The sequence below is a fragment of the Trichechus manatus genome, unplaced genomic scaffold, assembly GCF_000243295.1.
Source record: "Trichechus manatus latirostris isolate Lorelei unplaced genomic scaffold, TriManLat1.0 scaffold00020, whole genome shotgun sequence".
Lineage (NCBI taxonomy): Eukaryota > Metazoa > Chordata > Mammalia > Sirenia > Trichechidae > Trichechus > Trichechus manatus.
Genome location: NW_004443956.1, coordinates 14,508,349 through 14,528,172, shown reverse-complemented (window position 1 = coordinate 14,528,172; position 19,824 = coordinate 14,508,349). Strand labels below are relative to the sequence as shown.

General features: G+C 43.8%; 1 protein-coding gene across 1 annotated transcript; it reads right to left on the bottom strand.

Moving 5' to 3' along the window:
* Nucleotides 1–5,559: 5,559 nt before the first annotated feature.
* Nucleotides 5,560–7,224, bottom strand: CCT8L2 (chaperonin containing TCP1 subunit 8 like 2). The gene has a single exon (XM_004372781.1). It carries the CDS (start codon nucleotides 7,222–7,224, stop codon nucleotides 5,560–5,562), a length of 1,665 nt encoding a protein of 554 aa, XP_004372838.1.
* Between the last annotated feature and the right edge of the window lie 12,600 nt (nucleotides 7,225–19,824).

Below are 19,824 nucleotides of genomic sequence, written 5' to 3'. Positions count from 1 at the left end.
TAGCTGCCATCGACTTAGCCTTGGACTCAAGGTGACCACACCCACACTGGGATCACCATTGTGATCCATAGGGTTTCCGTTGTGGTCTATATGGTTTTCATTGGCTGATTTTAAGAGGTTGATCACCAGGCCTTTCTTCCTAGTCTGTCTTAGTCTGGAAGTTCTGCTGAAATCTGTTCAGCATCATAGCAACCCACATGCTTCCACTGACGGGTGGCGGCCAGTGATGGGGGGGGAGTGGTGACGAGTTACTGCACTGCGTGACGGGTGACACCAACGCTAGTGACACCACCGTCTTGGCAGCCCCTCCCCTGGCAACACTGCCTGCCCCCTGCCACCACTGCTGCCGCCAGTGCTGCCACAGACCCTGGGGTCATTTTGGTGTCACCGTCTCTGACTGTGAGGGTGTGCAGTTTGCACCCCCCTCCCCTGTGCCCCCTTAGTGACACCACTGGTGGTGGCTCACATGGGGTGTATTGGCTGTGAATTAAACCTGTTCTCCCACAGGGAAGCCGACAGTTCCACCACTGAACCACCACTGCCCCCGTCTAGAGAGACTTGGTTTCCCAAGACTCACTGGGGTCCACTTTCCTTCCTGATGCATTTAGTGGGTTAGAAGAAAGCTTCTAGAGACTCATTATTTTTCTTAACCTGTGTAATGTACAGTGTTGCGTCTCAAATATGTGCTGCATTACAAACATATTACCATGGTTCTGCTCACCGGCATCTAGTCTCTCTCAGCACTGCAGTTAACTAATGTCAAGTTCTCTTCATGATACATGGAGGACAGTGTCTGAATTCTTTATTCAATATTTACCTTCACACAGAGTATGATTTTCAAGCCCTGTGAGAAGTATGTGTGACTGTCTTTCTATTACTAAGTAATCTCAATATTTCTTTTTCTTCTTTGGCTGCTTCATTTTCTTTTCTTTTTTTTATTGTTGTGCTTTAAGTGAAAGTTTACAATTCAAGTTAGTCTCTCATACAAAAATTTATACGTACATTGTTTTGTGACCCTAGTTGCTCTCCCTATACTGTGACAGCACACTCCTCCTTTCCATCCCGGATTTCCCATGTCCATTCAACTAGCTCCTGACCCTCTCTGCCTTCTCATCTCACCTCTGGACAGGAGCTGCCCATTTAGTCTCATGTATCTGCTTGAGCTAAGAAACATACTCTTCACGAGTATCATTTTATGTCCCATAGTCCAGTCTAACCTTTGTCTGAAGAGTTGGCCTCAGGAATGGTTTTAGTTTTGTCAAGCCCCCTTTCAGATAGTTGAATACTTAATCTAATCAACTGCAGGTAAATTTAGTCCTTTTGTGGTTTTTCTTGATCAGTCCAGCCCTTAACTAAGTCAGCTCTTGATTTCTTTCTTCCCCTCCTCCTCTCATTCACCCCAGATTGGTCCAAATTCCATAGGCTTTTGCATCATCTTGGTGTCCTGTGAAAGGCATCTGTCTGAACCCACTTTCTGTCTTTCTCTGGCCTCTGCTAAAGTTTACAATCCTATCTGGCCTGTTCAATCCTATCTCTTGCTATGACCTTGGAATCCCCTTAAGGTTCAGGGTCTATACCCTCAAATACATGACACATGCTGTTCAGGGGCAAAGAGATGCCTGGCTGCTTTTGGATGCCACACGGGCCCCACAGACCATCCTGTCAGGCACCTCTGCCCTTTCTTACCCACCACACCCCCACACACAGCCACTTCTGTATAGCTCCGATGTTTCCGAGGCTCCAGGGTTCCAGACTGGAAGCAGAGAATGCACCTCTGTTTTCAAGTCCTCAAACTTCCCTGGGGATTGTATCATCCTTTACCCCCATCTCACCCCTTAGAACCCACCAGGAGGAGTGCAAAACCCCTCTCAGGGACCCTATTGTATCTCATTCTCACCCTAACCTTCTTCCTTTATCTCCCTAGTTAGGAAGTAAGATCTTTGTGTGTGTTTGTGTGTATTAGGAGGAGTGATGTTTTAGGGGAGAAGTTGGTTCAGCAAGTAGTCTTCCAAGACGTCTATTTCTTACATGTGTACTGCAGATATTGGCATTTTACTGCTACACTAACAACCTTCCTTTGGGGCAGTGGCAGCTTCTTAACTAGATGACTGGGTACTAGGGGAAATTGTCAATAAACCACAGAGGAGAAGCACATTTAGAACAGAACTATGTAGCTAACCCAGTGGGCCTTTGGAAAACTTGAGATCCTACATTCTAGGAGACCTCTGATCCTATTACTTCGGAAGCAGGTCCTGGACCCAGTAAAATTAAGGTCAACTGCTGATCAACTTGTCCATAGTCAGTAGGAAAAACAAAACAATTTGATGTCTGAGTTGTATATTTTGGCACTTGGAATTCTGGCCATAATCAAGATTTAGTGATTGAGATTGTCACTTAGATCCGTGCTTCTCAAATGTTCACATGAACACCTGTCAACTCAGGATCTTATTGAAGTGCAAATTCTGGCATAGGAGGTCTGGGACAGGGGAACTCGGAAGTCTGCATTTCTAACATGCACCTAAATAATATTGATGCTGCTGGTTCATGGACCACATTTTGAATAGCAAATGCTTAGAAGGCAGGCTGTGAGAAAGCAGATGACCCTCACCTGATGCTAAAAGAATCCCAATACTCCACACACTTTCAGCTTATATAGTCATTAACTCTCTTCCCTAAGCCCATTCCTCTAGCTGCCCATGGTAATCACCTTCATTGTTGTATGACATTTTCTTCCCTTCTAGATCACTTAATGTTCTTTAGGTTACAAGATGGGGAAACTAACTCTGGCTAACTCAAGGAGATTTGTCTGAAGGTTACTTCCAACCAGTCTTGGGAAGGATGGGAACCAGGGTGGCTCATAGGATCTCGGTAGCAGAAGGCCTTGGACTTCCCCCAGGATGTGGCCATAAAATGCCTTAATTTCTCTGTCCCGCATCAAGTTTGAGTCAGGTGTTTCTACTTTTAAAGCTCTCGGCATAAGTCAATTAACTCTGTGTCTGCTACAGCTTTTTTTGGTCCCTTGTAAAGCCACCCTTGATGTTAATTTTAACTTGCTTTTACATATATACAGTTGCATATGTATATGTGTGTGTGTGTTTCCGTGCACACATGCACATGTCTGTCTGGGGGAGGGGAGACGGTAATGAAATGTCATATGTGATTTCCCCCAAAATAAATTATTGAAAGGTCCCTTGTGTATCAAAGTTAGGACATTTTAATTATACTATGTGCATTGTTTGGCCTACTTATGTCTTGAATCCATAACTAGAATGTTCTATGTGAGCAGGAGCCATCTTTTCTTCTTTACAAAAATAAATGTGGCTTTTTGTCTGATTAAAAAAACACTAATTGTAAAATTCCAAACATCTGCAATAGGGGGATTTATGGTTGGTGTAATAAAACATAGTGGATAAGAAAGCAAGTTTCCCTGTTCCATTTACTATGTAAGTTTGGACAGTAAACTTTCTGAAGTTCACTTGTGTCTCGAGATAATCAGGTTTCTTATATATTTGTTTTGAGGATTAAATAAAATTTATGTAAAGTGCTTTTGAACTGCTTTAAAAAGTTAACTATTTATATCATCACTTTGTTGTTGGTAGGCGCCATCGAGTCGGTTCCGACTCATAGTGACCCCATGTACAACAGAACGAAACACTGCTCGGTCCTGCGCCATCCTCACAATTGTTGCTATGTGTGAGCCTGTTGTTGGCAGCCACTGTGTCAGTCCATCTCATTGAGGGTCCTTCTCCTTTTCACTGACCCTCTACCAAGCATGATATCCTTCTCCAGCAACTGGTCCCTCCTGATAACATGTCCAAAGTACGTGAGATGAAGTCTTGTCATCCTTGCTTCTAAAGAGGATTCTGGCTGTACTTCTCCAAAACAGATTTGTTTGTTCTGCTGGCTATCCATGGTATATTCAATATTCTTCACCAATACCGTACTTCAAATGTATCAATTCTTCTTTGGTCTTCTTTATTCATTCTCCAGCTTCTGCATGCATGTATCATCACTACTATTATGGAATTTAAGATTTTATGAGAATAAAAGGGAAATTAAGGGCAGGAGAGAACTATGAAAGCATTTAGTTATGTTCCAGCAAGATGAACTGGTGGTTCAGTGATAGAATTCTCTCCTTCCATGTGCAAGACCCGAGTTGGATTCCTGGCAAACTCACCTCATGCACAAGCCATCACCTGTCTTTCATCGGAGGCTTCTGTGTTGCTGTGATGCTGAACAGGTTTCAACAGAGCTTCCCGACTAAGATGGACTAGGAAGAAAGGCCTGGTGATCTACTTCCAAAATACCAGCTGATGAAAACCCTGTGGATGACAACAGTCTGATCCTCAACAATCATGCAAACGGCACAGGACCAGGGAGTATTCCTTGAACATAGCTGTTGTTGTTAGATGCCTGTCGAGTTGGTCCCCAGGAGCCAGGAGGCCAACTTGACAGGGATCTAACAACAACAGTTATGTTCACTAAACATATAAAGATGAAGACATGTAAAAACAGGAAAATGATGTTTTATAAATTAGTAATAATGAGGATAGTTTGATACATTTAAATGTATCATCCTTTGTTCATTAAATTTTTCAGGATTTCATTTCCCCCCGGTTTCAGCAGAACACTTGCAAGTTTGTTTGGCTTTGTTGCCAGTAATATGCCCGCTATAGGACATTTGTTTCATGTGTCTGCTGTCCAGATATTTAAAGCGGTTTTGTTTTTATGATTCTAAGAAATTTCAGCTTTCACCTCGTAGAGTCTCCTCCTAGATTCTGCTCTTTTCCCAAGAGGCAGAGTCACTTGGAGTGGAAGAGCTTTGGGTAGTATTGCTGAACCTATTCAGTTCTGCTTAAATCCCCTCTTTAATGCCCAGGGGTATCCAGCTGTAACCCTGATATCCTTGTGCCAGGTGTTCCCTAGCCCTCTCCACACCTACACGCAGTTCCAAGGTGTGTGTTCATTTTTCCTTATCTTCAGTTATTTATGCCAAGGATACTTAAAAAACAAAACAAAAACTTGTATTTCTGGTTGCCAGCTCCGTTCCTTTTCCTTTCTTCTTCTTCTCCTCTTCATCTTTCTTTTTTTATTTTTTGGACTTAAAATGATATTCCTTTTTTTTTCAAATAATCACAACCAGAATGACTGGCACTTCTGGAATCTGGAACTAATATTCTCAGGTTACTAAAATGAGATCTAGACATAGATTCACATATATTAGAAAATCATGCAGGGATGTTCCTGGGATGGTTGGGAAAGGATTACTTCCTTTGCATCCCCAAAGCCCAAGTACTCAATTAAAAAATCTTTAATAAATCAAGCTCTTACCTTAAGAAAGCAATAGAATCTGATGGGGTGAGATAAGAAAAGACAAGAATCTGAAAAGAAAGTAAATCAGTGAAAAGGACTTTCATAGTCCTTTAGGTTGTATTTTTCCTAATGAAACTGACTGTAAAAGTACCAAATATGAAGGGAATAAATCAGGCAAACATTCTTTTTGGGAGGGAGGGATTGTCCCCTCCTTGGCAATCCCCACTTTATTGAGGCTGTTGCTATTTATGTTTTCCAAATATATTTTTTCACAAGAGATGGGCATTTCTTTGCCTTTTTAGAATCAGAATTCAAGTCCTGCTGTTGTGGGGGACTTTTCTTGGCCACTACAACTTCATCTACAGTCACGAGCTGTAGCACTACATCAGCTACCACACGAAGTCCTTGGGCTTTGGCCATGAGGATGTCCCACACCTGCTCCTGGGCCACATTTATTAACCCTTCTTCTCCCACTCCTACAAGGAAGTTCCCAGTTTGGTGAGCTCCGTACATGTCTGCCATCACGTTGGCAACAGCTAAGCCTGCGTTCTCTGCCAAGGCTTCAGGAAGAGACCTCAGAGCCTGGGCAAAGGCTAGGAATGCAGGACCATCAGGCCCTTCCAGTTTTCTTCCTTTTTCTGAGAGGATTTTAGCCAGAGCCATCTCTGTGGCCCCGGCCCCTGGAAGCAGTCTGGGATCCTGACACAGCTGGGAATAGGCATCAATTCCATGGTAGGCAGCCTGCTCTGCACCCCGCAGCCCCTCAGTCGTGGCCCCCCTGAGGGCCAAAGTGAGGGCAGGTGAGCTTGGACAATCCCATTCAAATACCACAGCCAAACCTTCTCCCAGCTCCTGTCCGTAGACCCTCTGGCACTTCCCTGGCACCAGGGGAGGAAGCAGATGAGGCAGCAAAGGTGTGTCCAGCACCTCACTCAGGTACACCATCTCCCTCCGCGACTTGGCTTGAATCACCATGATGCCAGACCTATCGGCTCGTGATAGGGTCTTCTCATCGATTTCCCCCAACACCACCGCCACGTTAATACTCATAGCTGCCAGCTGGAATACCTGCTTTTCTATCAGTTGCTCGCTTCCATTCCTAAATTTATTTAGGTCATCAGGACTGGAGAGACAGGCAGTTGCTGGTGCGTTTGGAGTGGCTGGGCCAAAGGGGCAGGCAAACAGAGCGACCCTGGCACCCCTTAATACCATGGTTACTTGTCCACAGGGTTTCCCGGCCACTGCCAGCCCTGGGAGCAGGCACGAGTCCTCCAGTGTGGCTCCACGCAATGTGCACACGCCGATGCGCTCTGGATTGAAGCTTCCATCTAGCTCCCTGGTAGCCCAGCATGCCTGGGCCACTAGCTTGGTCAAGAAGCCCGTCTGGGACAGAGTGTGGGTATTCATCACAGAATAGAGGGCCCAAAAAGGGTCTTCCAAAGGACCCAGGGATCGGACTACCAAGGAGGGCAGTGTGGCCAGGACCTCGGTGGCTGCTGCTGCATAGGCCTCCCGGAGCTGTGCGCGCGGTAGGCCGGCCCTCAGCAGGAGCTCGGCCTGCTCAAGCAGGGCTCCTGCCAGGAGGACCACAAAGGCCGTGCCATCGCCCCTGCTCTCGGCTTGAGTCTGGGATGCCTCCCGAAGAAGCCAGGCCGCCGGGTGCTCCAGCTCTAAGGCCCTGAGAATGGCCGTGGTGTAGCCCGTGCAGACGGTCTCTCCCGTAGCAGTCACCAGCAGCTTTTGGCGTCCGTGGGGGCCGTAGCAAGGCCGAATGACGGTGGCTAAGGCCTGGGCTGCCGTGGTGCTGCTCAGCATGTTCTTCTCTCCCGCTCCGAGAGCCCGGGTGCACCGCCGAGGGCTCTGGCCCAGCAGCTGAGGCAGCTCGGGGGCCGACGAGCCTTTGGTGTCCATTGCCTGTGGAGAGAAGGGAGACTACCATGAGCTCCAGGGATGCTGTAGAAACAGCAGCTGGGGCACTCTGGACGTTGGTCTCTGAAGCGGCTCAAGAGTTCAGTGGAAACATGGAGCCCAAAGCCTATGAGCCGTGATCTGAACGTTAAGATGGACCTAGGCTCAGGTTTAAGGGAAGGCAGTAAAAGGCTTTGCTTCTCATCCGATGAGGGCTCAGCCCTAAACCACCCCCAAATTGGATTCTGTAAAGGAACCAGGCTCCTGGGCCCTCGGAATCTTGGGAGCTGAAACAAGATTGCTCATGGATGACATCACAAAGTGGCAAACGGAACCAGGGTCAGGGAATGAGGTCACAAAAGGATGGTTAGAATCAGCGTGGCCCTCCGTACAACTGAGTTTGGGCCTATTTGTCCAGCAGTTGAGATAGATACACTCCTGTGCCAGGCTCAAGAGTTTCTTTTAACAGCTTGAGATAATAATGAGGAAATCAGGTGAAAATGCATACCCACTTCAATTCCTGATGAAGCTGTGGCTGCTGTTATGTGTGTGTGTGTGTGTGTGTGTATGTGTGTGTGTTTTGGAGGGAAACTGAGGGATGAAATCACTCCCCTCCCCCCCATCCCCACCCCTTTGTCTTGCAGAACTAAGTAGCCATGTCTTTGTTATCTGTCTCCCTTTGTGTTTTTGGCCATCCTATCAGTTTTGGCCTATTTATCAGGTTTCTTATAGTGTCTGTTGGTCTATTTGTCTTTCAGGCTCCAGGTGTGTGAGGCTGCCATCAGTGCAACAGCTCCTCTAAATGACATCGACCTCACTGCACTGGCAAAGGCAGGCCAAGACAGGGAGGGAAAGATGCCAACAGCCTACAGATGCACAAATGGAAATCGACCCAGAGAAACATAAAGTGACTGGCTTCCCAGTGATCACTGAAGAAAGTGAAGGGCAGAGGAGGTAGAAAATCAAAGTAAATAGTTGGTGCCCTGATCCCTAGATGCTTGTCTTAGGCTGAGTTCTCTAGAGAAGAAAAACTAGTCAACCATGTATATATATATATATACCAAACCCAAACCAAACCTGTTGTCATCAAGTCAATTCCGACTCATAGTGACCCTATAAGGCAGAGTAGAACTGCTCCATAGGGTTTCCAAGGAGCAGCTAGTAGATTTGAACTGCTGACCTTTTTGTTAGCAGCCATAGCACATTATAGCTCTCAACCACTGCACCACCAGGACCCCAAATATATATATATAGATTTATAAAAAGGAAATGGCTCATATGATGGAAGAGGCTCATATGTTCCAAGTCCATGGGTCAGGCTGCAGACCTGTCCTGATGGACATAGCCACAAGAGCTGGCGAACCCAAGATCGGTAGATCAGACAGCAGGGCTCTGGCTCAAGGCTGCAAAGACTTATGACTCCCAACATTGGCAGGCAAGATGGCAGGTAAGCTGCTAGCTCAAGTCCCAAGAACCAGAGATCAGATGAACAGGAGCCAGCTGCAGGATCTAGAGTGAGCAAAAGTCCATAAGCCTTGCCAGAGGGTCCACCTATATTGGATGCAGGCCACAGTCCCAAGGAAACTCCTTTTCAACTGATTAGCTACTCACAGCAGATCCCATCATGGAGGTGATCACATTATATCAGATCTCATTATGGAAGCAATTACATCATTGTATGACTGCCAGACTACATCATAACTGCCAAACCACTGAAAGTCATGGCCCATCCAAATTGACACACAGCCTTAATGATCACAGTCCACCCCTTGTCAACTTGGCACCTGTACACATCTCCTTAAACCATACATGATCTCTGAATAAAGACAATTATAAAGTCATACTTGCACCTATCATGATGACAACTAACACACGTACAACCGAGAATGCACTAGCCCTGTTTACATCTTATATTTTATAAGTAAAGAAAACAAAAATATTTGATGCACACATACAAAGAAGAAATACAACAATTATAGGCCTTGTTTCTGCAACTGGTCACGTGGTCATAACTGGTATTTAGAACTACCTTCTGCCACCCATTCCATATTCCTTTTGCCCTCAACAAGCACCTTAGCAGGTCGTGGTTCTTTGCCTGGTGGAGTGACCCAAACTTTCATTCCTGAGGAATCTGGGCCATTAGTAGTCATGTTGGAATTGGGCTGCTGTAGTTTTCCATTGACTGTAATCACAGGGCATGGTAGTACTAACAGACTCCTTAAGGGATCTCCTGCATTCCAGATACAGTCTTCTTTGCCTCCATTGTGTAATATCAATCTGATTTCCTCTTGGTAATCAGGATCAATCACACTGGTCAATATGGTCATATGGTAACTCCCTTCTTTGCCTGTTGATCCAGAGGCATATTGTGCCCTAAATGGCTATGCAGCTTTCTTAACAGTTCAGTGGAATCAGTGATGTGTCTCCAGGTGGGAGCATTCCTCTCTTTGGAACTAAGACCTCTAGACCTGCAGAACATAGAGTCATGGAGACAGGAAGCAAAAATTTTGCAAGTGGATCACTAGGGGTAATAGTGAGTGGTGCCACTCCCATTTCCACTCCTTGGTTCCTGGAATCCTGGCTATGGGAGAAACAGCACCATATATTGGACTCTGGTTTAGAGCATATATGGGCTCCTGGAGAACATTGCCCAACCTGCAAGATATTGCCACGTAGCTGGCACAGTAATTGTGTCTTTAGAGGGCCATTCCATCATTCTGTCAAGCCAACTGCTTCAGGATGATGGGGAACGTGGTAAGACCAGTGAATTCCATGAGCATTGGCCTATCGCCACTCTTCATTTTTGTGAAGTGAGTGCCTTTATCTGAGGCAATGCTGGGGCTCCTTTCACAAATTTGTTCCTTACCATTGTGGTAAAAGATGTGTCCTCTGGGCACTCTGTGTGGGTCTGTGGGTCTAACCTGATAAATCCACTCTAACATGCCAATTTCCCTAAGCCTTTGGATACCTTTTTCTACAGTATACCAAGGCAAGTCTGGTTCTTCAACTTGTTCAGTGTAGGCCACTGCATAATCCATGCTTCAGTGACCCAACCAAATAAACTATTAGACCCTTTCCTAACCTCTTGAGCTGAAACACTGAATGAAGAATTTGTGTTTAGTGGGCCATATCAATAAACTCAGACTGATCGATCTTTATGTTCCTTGCACCATTATCCCACACCCTTAATAACCATTTCCACACATATTCCCCAGGTTTCTGTTTGCACATATTAGAAAAGTCAAGCAGTGCTGTTGGAATGTAGCGTACCTCCTCCTGGGTCACGCTTTGTACTTCACCTTTTGGGGCTGGCTGAGACTTAAGTCTAGTTATAGGTCTAGAAGCAAAAATGGGTGGTAGGGATGTATTTTGAGAACATTCAGTATTGTCTTGTAAGGCATCTGCCTCTGGTAAAGCCCCAGACAGTGACTCAGACAAAGCCTCTATCAGACATAGCTGGGTTAATCTCAACAGATGGGAGTGGAGTGGCTAATGGTTTTACTGGGGAGGGTGGCTTAGCAGACAAAGCTGGAGTAATCTCTTCAGACGGGAGTGAGAGGGCTGGTTCTTCGGCAAGAGTGATTCAAAAGAATTTAGGGGCTCAGTGTCCCCTCTTCCTGATTATCTGCCCATATGTCCCCATCTCAAGTTTCAGCATCCTATTTCTTCCCAATCAATGCCCTCACTTTAACTTCAGACATTATTTGAGGTTGGGGATTCAGTTGGCATTGTATTTCAGCCACTCTTAGGATAAGACTCTGCGTTTGATTTTCAGCAATATCAGGTCTGTTACTACAAGGAATAAGGCTTTCTTTCAAGGCACAAGTGGAAACTTTGTGTTCATTTATGTGGTGCTTGAGCTTTGATACTGAAGCCCTGAGCTCATCTCTTTCTTTCACCACTTTGTCTAGGGAAAGTAGGACCAACCAGCCAGCTTCCTTATACTTCTCATTATGACAAAATTGTAGAAAGATATCAAACATGAAATCACCCAGAGCCTCACCTTTCACCAATACCTGATCTATTGTGGTGATATTTTGCGTATTTCTAGTGCCACCTCACGCCATGGATTAGCAATGTCCTTTTTACTACTGGAAGCAGAGTCACCAACATCTTTAAGACTAACCAGACTTGAGAATTGTCATGGGTTGAATTGTGTCCCCCCAAAATATGTGTATCAGTTTGGCTTGGCCATGATTCCCAGTATTGTGAGATTCTCCACCATTTTGTCATCTGATGTGATTTTCCTATGTGTTGTAATTTCTACGTCTATGGTATTAATGAGATGGGATTAGTGGAAGTTATGTTAATGAGGCAGGACTCAATCTACAAGATTACATTGTGTCTTAAACCAATCTCTTATGAGATATAAAAGAAAGAAATGAGGAGAGAGACATGGGAACCTCATACCACCAAGAAACAAGAGCCAGAAGAATAGTGTGTCCTTTGGACCTGGGGTCCCTGCACTGAGAAGCTCCTTGTCCAGGAGAAGACTGATGGCAAGGACCTTCCTCCATAGCCAACAGAGAGAGAAAGCCCTCACCTGGAGCTGGTGCCCTAAATTTGGACTTGTAGCCTACTAGACTGTGAGAGAATAAATTTCTCTTTGTTAAAGCCATCCACCTGTGGTATTTCTGTTATAGCAGCATTAGATGACTAAGACAATTTAGAAAACTCATCCTGATCATTTTGTTTGCGTAGAACCACTCAGTACTGAATTCTCTAGAGAAACAATACCAGTAAAGTGCATAAATATCTATATAGAGAGATGTATATCAAGGAAATGGCTCACATGGTTGCAGAGGCTGGAACTTCCCAAGTCCATGGATCAGGCTAGAGGCTTCTTCTGATTCACGTAGCTGCAGGGGTTGGTGAACCCAAGACTGTGAAGACCAACGAATCCCAAGATCAGCAGGCAAGATGACAGGTAAGGTGCTAGCTCAAGTCCCAAGAACCAGAGGTCAGACAAACATGAGCCAGCTGCAGGATTCAGAGCAAGCAAAAGCCCTAGAGCCTTGCCAGAGAGTCCATCTATACTGGATGCAGGCCACAGTCCCAAGGAAACTCCCTTTCAACTGATTAGCTACTCACAGCAGATCCCATCATGGAGTTGATCACATTATATCAAATCTCATCATGGAAGTGATCACATCATCACATGACTGCCAAACTACATTATAACTGCCAAACCACTGAGAACCATGGTTTAAATCACTGAGAATCACACTACCTTAATGATCACAATGCTAGTCTCCCTCCTACCTTTACCCCCAACCTTAGAATTTACCTTGCTTATTTCCATCCTCTCTCCTTCCTTCCCTAACTTGCTCCTTCTTTTCTCCTTTCCTCATATAGGACTTGTCATGGATTGAATTGTGTCCCCCCAAAATATCTGTCAACTTGGCTAGGTCAGGATTCTCAGTATAGTATGATTGTCTACCATTTTGTAATCTGATATGATTTCCCTATGTGTTGTATATCCTATCACTATGATGTAATAAGATGGATTAGTGGCAGTTATATTGATAAAATCTGTAAGATTAAATAGTGTCTTAAGCCAATCTCTTTTGAGATATAAGACAGAAGCAAGCAGAGAGACATGGGGACCTCACACCACCAAGAAAGCAGTGCCAGGAACAGAGCACATCCTTTGGACCTGAGGTTCCTGCACTGAGATGCTCCCAGACCAAGGGAAGACCGATGACAAGGACCTTCCTCCAGAGCTGACAAAGACAGAAAGCCTTCTCCTGGAGCTGTTGCCTTGAACTTGGACTTGTAGCCTACTAGACTGTGAGAGAATAAATTTATCTTTGTTGAATCCACCCACTTGTGGTATTTCTGTTATAGCAGCACTAGATAACTAAGACAGGACCTATTGGGGTAATGATTGTTTCTGTGTTAGTTTAACAAGTGTTTGTTGAGCACCACTATGTTCAATGTAATGCGGAATACAAACATGATAGGAAGTGAGAGACTAATGAGGGAAACAGATTTGTACCAAATGATCCAATGTCTGATAAGTGGTAGGTAGGGCACCAGGTGGAAATGATGCATACATCTATTAAGGTTAGGAGGCAGACAGAGCAATACCATTAATTTTCATTTGGAAAAAAACCTGTTTAATGGCAGATGCTGCAAACAAGAAATAGGATTCTGAAACCAACCACAGCAGTGAGGAATTATGATAGTATGGTGGGCATTGTTTTAATATTTTCAGACAAGAGAATATAGAGAAAGAAAAGGAAAAAACACAGTCACAGAGAAATGTTTCTAAGGAGATACTTTGTCTGAAGACCACGGACAACTATTTTGCCTCTTTTCATTTTGAAGACTTCATCAGAGAGAGGCATGTATAGATGTCCAGCCTCTCAAATCCTGTAACACCGAGAAGAGTTCCATGGAACAAGTGTTTGTTACAAGTGGCAAAGATGACTTGCCTGTATCACTTTCAAAGAAATGTAAAACGTAACAACCAACACAAAATGTAGCATAGCATGCACATATACATTACCTATAGTTACTTTTAAAAAATAGACACCTCTGTAAAGTACCATCTTATCTCCTTTTCGAACACCTACCATGCATTTTTCACATTTGTTTCACGTCTTCCACAACTATTCATGGAATGTGCCTGGCATATTGCTGGATGATAGGGATAAGAGTGAATAAGGCAGTGATCTGACGCTGTCTCCACTGGGCTTAGGGTGGTATACAGACAGCAAATTGGACAATTTAATTACAGGCAATGAGAGATGTGACTGGGAAGCACAAGATGCTGTGGAAGTACCCAGGGCGACACATAAGGCATTGTGATGGTTAATGGTATATGTCAACTTGACTAGGGTATGATTCTCAGTGGTTTTGCAGACACTATGTAATAAACTTCCATTTTGTGATCTGATATGAGCAGCCAATCAGTTGAAAGGGGAGTTTCCTTCAGGGTGTGGCCTGCCTCCAGCATATAAATGGATATTCTGTCAAAGCTCTCTCTTTTTCTCGACCCTGCACTCTTCTTGTTACCTTCTCGGGAAGTAAGCCTGCAGAAGTCTCTGGTCTGCCACCTGCCACCAGATTTTGGATTTGCCAGCCCTTGCAACCCCTTGAGCCATCAGAGGACTCCAGCCACCTGACCTGCAGATTTTGGGTTTGTCAACCCCTGCAACCAGCAGAGGTCTTCAACCTATTGTCTGACCTGTGGATTTGGGACTTGCCAGCCTCCACAATTGCATGAGCCATTTTCTCATAACTGCATGAGCCATTTCCTTGAAGTAAATTTCTCTCTATATAGTTATCTAAATATGCTTCACTGGTTTTGCTCCTCTAGAGAACCCAGACTAAGACATTTGGTACCAAGACTGGTTCTAGGGGAACAGAATATTAAGGATGAGTTTTCTGAATTGGTGCTCAAGTCTGGCTAGACTTAAAGGCACTAATGACTCTATTTCCAGCAGTAAAGACGGCACTGTTAATCCATGGTGTGATGTGACAATAGAAATACATAAAACGTCACCACTATTGGATCAAATATTTGTGAGAGACAAAGCTCTGGGTAATCATGTATTTGATACCTTCCAACATTTTTATGGCTTGTTGCTCCTACCTAATATTGCTGAAAACCAAACCCAGAGTCTTATCCTAAGAGTGGTTCAATTTTAATACCAATTGAATTCCCAAACTTGAATGACGTGTGAAGTTAAAGTGAGGGCATTGATTGGGAACAAATAGGATCCTGAAACCTGGGATGGGAACATGTAGGCAGATAATCAGGAAGCTGGGGACACTGCGCACCTAAATTCTGTTGAATCATCCCTGCTAACAGAACCAGCCCTCTCACTCCCATCTGAAGAGATTACTTCAGCTTTCTCGGCTAAGTCACCTTCCCCAATAAAACCATCCCTTCTGCCCCTATCTGATGACACTAACCCAGTTGTGTCTGAAGAACCCTTGTCTGAGGCATCGCCTGAGGTGGTGCCTGGGGACTTGCCTGAGGCAGATGCCTTGGGAGGCATTGCTGAATATCCCCAGGACCTATCTCCATTACTCATTTTTGTTTCTAGACCTATAACTAGACTTAAGTCCCAGAGAGCCGCAAAAGGTAAAGCACAAAGTGTGACCCAGAAGGAGGTACTCTACACACCAAAAGAACTACTTGAGTTTTCTAATATACACAGACAGAAACCTGGGGAATATGTGTGGGAATGGCTATTAAGGGTGTGGAATAATGGTGCAAGGAACATAAAGTTAGATAAATCTGAGTATATTGATATGGGCCCACAGAGCAGAGATTCTTCATTCAGAGGTTAGAAGAGGATTTAATAGTTTATTTGGTTGCTTGACTGAAACGTGGACCAAAAGGAGGCCTACACTAAATAAAGCTGGAATGGCAGAGCTACCTTGGTATACTGTGGAAGAACGTATCCAAAGGCTTAGAGAAATTAGAGTGTTAGAATGGATTTATCATATCAACTCACAGACTCACCCAGGGAGTGCCCATAGGGCACACTTTTCACCACAACTGTGAGGAATAAATTTGTGAAGGGAACCCCAGCGTCCTTGAAGACTGCTGTGATTGCTTTTCTGTGTAGGTCAGATTTTACATTGGGAACTGGCCTAACTGAATTAAGACAACTAATTACAATGGAGATGACTGGATCCCAGAGTGGCAGGGGCCAAGTGGCGGCACTTAATCTCCAAAGAAAAAGAGGGTATGGTTACCATAATGGACAGCAAAGTCAAAGCAGTAATTAGAATAGCCTAACTTGCATGGACTTACGGCATTGGCTACTTAGTCATAGTGTTCCCTGGGAATGAAATCGATGGTGTTATGAATTGAATTGTGTCTTCCAAAAATATGTATTTTAAATCCTAGCCTCTATTAAAAAAAAAAAAAATCAAAATCCATTGCCTTCAAGTCAATTCCGACTCATAGTAACCCTATAGGACAGAGTAGAACAGCCCCATAAGGTTTCAAAGGCTGTAATCTTTACAGAAGTAGACTGCCACATCTTTCTCCTGCACAGTGGCTGGTGGGTTTGAAATACTGACCTTTTGGTTAACAGCCGAGCACTTTAACCACTGTGCCATCAGATCTCCAGCCTCCATTCCATTTAGGAATGGGTTGTTGTTATTATGTTAATGAGGTAGAATTAGTGTCTGGTGTGTCTTGAGTCAATCTTTTTTGAGATATAAAAGAGATTAAACAAGCGAGCAAGAGAGGTGGACATGGGGGAAGAGAGATGACAAGCCATATGATGATTGCCCAGGAGCAGAAGCTCAGAAGAGACATGGACACTCCTCCAGAGCCGACAGAGACAGAAAACTTTCTCATAGAGCCGGCACCCTGGTTTTGGATGTTTAGCCTCCTAAACTGTGAGAAAATAAATTTCTGTTTGTTAAGCCATCCACTTGCTATATTTCTTTTATAGCAGCACTAGATAATTAAGACAGATGGGAAACCTACTAAATATTTATCTGTACAAGCAGAAAAATTCTAGGTAAAGTGAATGGCAGTCTAACTTGAATCACCAAAATAGCGTTATGGCCCCTCAATCAATTTCCAGACTTGAGCCAATTTAAAGACCCACAACCTGTTTAATGAAGGGGAAGCCTGGTGCCCTTGAGGAAGGGCCCCACTAAATTGCCAAAAATTTATACTGTTAATCTTTCTCCTAGCCTTCCCCGAAGAGATCTACAACCTTTTACCAGTGTGACTGTTCCTTGGGGAAAAGGAAATAATCATGCTTTTCAGGGATTACTGGACACTGGCTCTGAATTTACAGTAAATTCAGAAGACCCAAAATGTCACAGTGGCCCACCAGTCAGAGTGGAGGCATATGGAGGTCAGATTATTAATTGAGTCTTAGATCTAGTCCATCTGACAGTCGGTCCAGTGGGTCCCTGAACCCGTCCTGTAGTGATTTTCCCAGTTCCAGAATGCATACTTGGAATAGGTATACTCAGCAACTGGCAGAACCCTCACACTGGATCCCTGACTGTAGAGTAAGGGCTATTATGGTAGGAAAGGCCAAGTGGAAGCCATTAGAACTGCCCTAGGAAAATAGTAAACCAAAACTAATACCACATTCTTGGAGGGATTTCAGAGATTAGTGCCACCATCAAGTAGTTGAAAGATGCAGGAGTGGTGATTCCCACCACATTCCCATTCAACCTGCCTCTTTGGCCTATACAGAAAACACATGGATCTTGGAGAATGACAGTGGATTATTGTAAACTTAACCAGGTGATGACTCCAATTGCAGGTGTTGTTCCAAATATGGTTTCATTGCTTGAGCAAATTAATACATCTCCTGGTACCTGGTATGCAGCTATTAAACTGGTCAATGCATTTTTCTCAATTCCTATTTCTAAAGACCATCAGAAGCAGTTTGCCTGCAGCTGGTAAGGCCAGAAATACACCCTCACTGTCTTGCCTCATGATATTTCAGCTCTTCAGACCTATGTCATAATTTAGTCTGCAAGGACCTTAATCACCTTTCCCTTCCACAAGATGTCACACTGCATCGATCACATTAGTGACATTGTGCTGATTGGACCTAGTAAGGAAGAAGTATCAATAACTCAAAGTCATTTGCATTCTAGAGGGTGGAAAATTAACCCAACAAAAACTAAGGCACCTTCCACCTCAGTGAAATTCCTAGGGATCCAGTGGTGTGGGCCATGTTGAGATATTCCTTCTAAAGTGAAGGACAAGTTGTTGCATCTGGCCGCTCCTACAACCAAAAAGGAGGCACAACGCCTGGTGGGCCACTTTGGATTTTGGAAGCAACATATCCTTCATTTGCATGTGCTACTCTGGCCTATTTATCAAGTGACTCAAAAAGCTACTAGTTTTTAGTGGGGCCCAGAACAAAAGAAGGCTCTGCAACAGGTTCAGGCTGCTGTACTTCTTCCAAGACAGATTTTTTTCTTTCTTCTGGCAGACCATGGTATATTCAATATTCTTCGCCAACACCACAATTCAAAGGTGTCAAGTCTTCTTCAGTCTTTCTATTCATTGTCCAGCTTTCACATGCATATGAGGCGATTGAAAATACCATGGCTTGAGTCAGGTGCACCTGAGTCCTTAAAGTGACACCTTTGCTTTTTAACACTTTAAAGAGGTCTTTTGCAGCAGATTTGCCCACTGCAATGTGTTATTTGATTTCTTGACTGCTGCTTCCATGGACATTGATTGTGGATCCGAGTAAAATGAAATCTTTGACAACTTCAATCTTTTCTCTATTTATCCTGATGTTGCTTACTGGTCCACTGTGAGGATTTTGTTTCTTTATGTTGAAGTGTAATCCATACTGAAGGCTGTATAGTCTTTGATCTTCATCAGTAAGTGCTTCAAGTCCTCTTCACTTTCAGCAAGCAAGGTTGCGTCATCTGCATATCACAGGTTGTTAATTAATCTTCCTCCAATCCTGATGCTGTGTTCTTCTTCATATAGTCCAGCTTGGATTATTTGCTCAGCATATAGATTGAATAAGTATGGTGAAAGGATACAATCCTGACACACACCTTTCCTGACTTTAAACCCCGCAGTATTCCCTTGTTTTGTTCTAACACCTGTCTCTTGTTCTAAGCACAGGTTTCTTATGAGCACAATTAAGTGTTCTGGAATTCCAATTCTTCACAATATTATCCATAACTTGTTATGATTCACACAGTCAAATGCCTTCACATAGTCAATAAAACACAGGTAAGCATCTTTCTGGTAGCCTCTGCTTTCAGCCAGGATCCATCTGACTTCAGCAATGATATCCCTTGTGCCCTGTTCTCTTCTGACTCCACCTTGAATTTCTGGAAGTTCCCTGTCAATGTACTGCTACAACAGCTTCTGAATAATCTTCAGCAAAATTTTACTCGCATGTGATATTAATGATATTGTTCGATAATTTCCACATTCTGCTGGATTACCTTTCTTTGGAATGGGTACAAATATGGATTTCTTCCAGTCAGTTTGCCAGGTAGCTATCTTCCAAATTTCTTGGCATAGATTGAGTGAACATGTCCAGCGTTGCATCCATTTGTTGAAACATCTCAATTGGTATTCTGTCAATTCCTAGAGACTTGTTTTTCGCCAATGCTTTCAGTGCAGCTTGGACCTCTTCCTTCAGTACCATTGGTTCTTTATCGTATGCTACCTCCTGAAATGGTTGAATGCCGACCAATTGTTTATGGTACAGTGACTCTGTGTATTCCTTCTATCTTCTTTTGATGCTTCCTGCATCGTTAAGTATTTTCCCCATAGAATCCTTCAATGTTGCAACTCGAGGCTTCAATTTTTTCTTCAGTTCTTTCCGCTTGAGAAATGCCAAGCATGTTCTTCCCTTTGCGTTTTCTATCTCCAGGTCTTTGCACATTTCATTTAAATACTTTGTCTTCTCAAGCTGCCCTTTGAAATCTTCTGTTTAGCTCTTTTACTTCATCAATTTTTCTTTCCACTTTAGCTACTCTATGTTCAAGAGCAAGTTTCAGAGTCTCTTCTGGCATCCATTTTTGTCTTTTCTTTCTTTCCTGTCTTTTTAATGACCTCTTGCTTTCTTCATATGATGTCGTTCCACAATTCCTCTGACCTTCAGTCATTAGTGTTCAATG

Coding starts and splice junctions, on each gene's coding strand:
- CCT8L2 (XM_004372781.1), bottom strand. CDS start 7,224: ATGGACACCAAAGGCTCGTCGGCCCCCGAGCTGCCTCAGCTGCTGGGC.